The sequence below is a fragment of the Sycon ciliatum genome, chromosome 4, assembly GCF_964019385.1.
Source record: "Sycon ciliatum chromosome 4, ocSycCili1.1, whole genome shotgun sequence".
NCBI classification, from domain to species: domain Eukaryota; kingdom Metazoa; phylum Porifera; class Calcarea; order Leucosolenida; family Sycettidae; genus Sycon; species Sycon ciliatum.
In genome coordinates, this window is record NC_088646.1 from 12,282,734 (window position 1) to 12,285,233 (window position 2,500).

General features: G+C 47.1%; 1 protein-coding gene across 1 annotated transcript in view; it reads right to left on the reverse strand.

The window, feature by feature from the left end:
• Nucleotides 1-2,500, reverse strand: part of LOC135814526 (importin-11-like) — a 42,802-nt gene that overhangs the window by 6,622 nt on the left and 33,680 nt on the right. Inside the window, exons 26-28 of the mRNA XM_065327652.1 lie at nt 2,186-2,260; nt 1,819-1,859; nt 451-527 (exon numbers count right to left, since the gene is read on the reverse strand). Coding sequence (XP_065183724.1) covers nt 451-527; nt 1,819-1,859; nt 2,186-2,260 — 193 coding nt within the window. The remainder of the gene's footprint in view (nt 1-450; nt 528-1,818; nt 1,860-2,185; nt 2,261-2,500) is intronic.

Consider the following 2,500-nt stretch of genomic DNA (forward strand, 5'->3'; position numbering starts at 1 on the left):
CACTATCAGTAGTGTCAAGAGTACATAAACCAGAGTGTGCAACTCGGGATGGTTCCTGTGGGAGCATAATTCGTGCAGTACGTCATTTCTGACGGCATGGTAAGCCACAGGTACGGTGAAAAGTTGCGTAACCAGTCGCGGTGGTGCAGGTCACTGAGTTTGTCCTGATTTCGGTTTTTTGATACGGATAGCCTGGTGACTTTACATGTTGGTGGATGTACGCAGCGTACACAGTCACACAAAACACCGAAATCTTGAAACTGGACGTCTAAATCAAGCAAACTTGGCTGATTTCCGGGCTATGAAACATGAAAATTTGAGCTGTACGCAAGTCGCGGCTTGGCTGACCTCATCAGGGTGACGTAGTGCACGAACTGCGCTGTTTCAGATCTGATACGCACAGTTGCACACTCTGGTTTATGTACTCTTGGTAGTGTCTATGCCACTTACCAAGAAGATCATGCCAAACATTGAATAAGTTGAGCAGTTCCACAGTACACTGAGGTGCACAACACAGTGTCAAGTGCCTACAAAACACATACACGCACACACACGCACAGACACACACACACACACACACACACACACACACACACACACACACACACACACACACACAAACACACACACACACACACACACACACACACACACACACACACACACACAAACACACCACACACACACACACACACACACACACACACACACAGAATAGGCACAGAAGGAAAGATCAAACAAACATCATGGCAAACACTACTAGTCTCGCAGATGACAGTTCAAGTAGCAGTTGACGGACGTCTATCGTAGTGTAAGCCAGTAGCAGTTGACGGACGTCTATCGTAGTGTAAGCCAGTAAATCATTACATATCTGTCCCTGGGGGTAATCGCGGAAGAAAATTTCACAATTCGCTGCCCTAATTACGAAATACTTTTTCAATTTATAATTTTATACTACACCGGGGGATGTACCCAGTGTGCTGACAGTGCTCAACACTGGCGGAGGCAGAGCATAATACACAGAACAACAAGGGCAATCAAGGCTTGTTTGCTGCTACTTCAAGTTTCATGCTTTCTCAATCATCAGGCAACATGAGGATGGGGTACTGACCATGCCGGTATATATGCCAGGAGAGGGTGGGTCTTGTAGCGCTGTAGGAAAAGCTGTGTGTGAATGTGGGGGCTGTATAGGTTTCAGGGCTAGAGGTGTTATTTTAGGCAGGAAGCTGTGTGCGGAGTGTGTGGTTGTTGTAGGCAGGGGGCTGTAGAGGCAGTGACAGGGCTAGCAATGCAATGTTAGCGCAGAATGTTTGGCTGGTGCGGGCAGGAGGTAGTGAGCAAGGTGTGTGGATGTTGTAGGCAGGAGGCTGTAGAGGTAATGACAAAGCTAGCAGTGTGATGTTAGCGCAGAGTACATGTATATGGCTGGTGTGGGCAGGGTGTTGTGAGAAAGGCGTGTGGTTGGTGTAGGCAGGAGGCTGTGGAGACATATTGGATGACACCATGGTATTTGAGGAGATACTTGTTCTCGTGTCGGCACTTGGACACCATTTCCGAGCGCTTGTTGAGGCTGGATGGTGAGCCTAGCGTGTTCAGGATGTAGTACTTTTCTCTGGTGCAGTACTACAAAAAGGTGTGAAGGTCTGAATAGAGAAGGTGGGGCAGATTAACTGGCTGCCTCCATACTATTTCAATTGTATGTTTCAGTGTGATCATCGCAAAGGAACCCTGCTGACCAGAACGGCTTTTCTCCAACACTCAAAGATACCATGAACACCAGCAACAGCAGCAGCAGCAGCAGCAGCAGTAGCAGCTTACCACAGTTCCAGACCATCCTCAAGTAAGTAGATATGTGCCGGCTGCAGTTACACGTCAAGCAGACAAAACACAATGACTATTACATGCCTCTTAGCCACAGGATACATGCATTTTGCACAGAAATACTTCAGCATGTGCATGGAAGAGCTCCACACGTTTTACTTAGAAAGACACTCACAAGATTGATGAAGGATTGCATATTAGTAAAAAAAAACCAGTACATACGCACGCACACACACATATACATATACATAGAAGCAACACAAAAAGAAGAAAATAGTTTCGACACCACTGCAAGAAGCAGCAGCAGCAGCAGCAGCAGCAGGACGAGTGAGATGACAACAGACTGCATCATGTAGTAGCTTACCTGGCTAAGATCAGTACAGTGTGCAATGATTGGCATGAGTAATGCGTACAAGCTAGTAGACATGGAGCCCAATGCCTGCACATGTGCATATTGAACACACACGCACACACACACACACACACACGCGCACACGTACACACCAGTAGCAGTACCCACACAGTCTCCACACAGAAAGCACGCACAAAGCACACGGCACAGTCAGAAAGAGAATGCCAGCTGTTATTGCTGCTAATGTTAGAACACAAACTACCTTCACACTGGATACAAGCAGAAAAGCGTCATGACAGTAGCGAGAGAGAGAGAGAGAGAGAGAGA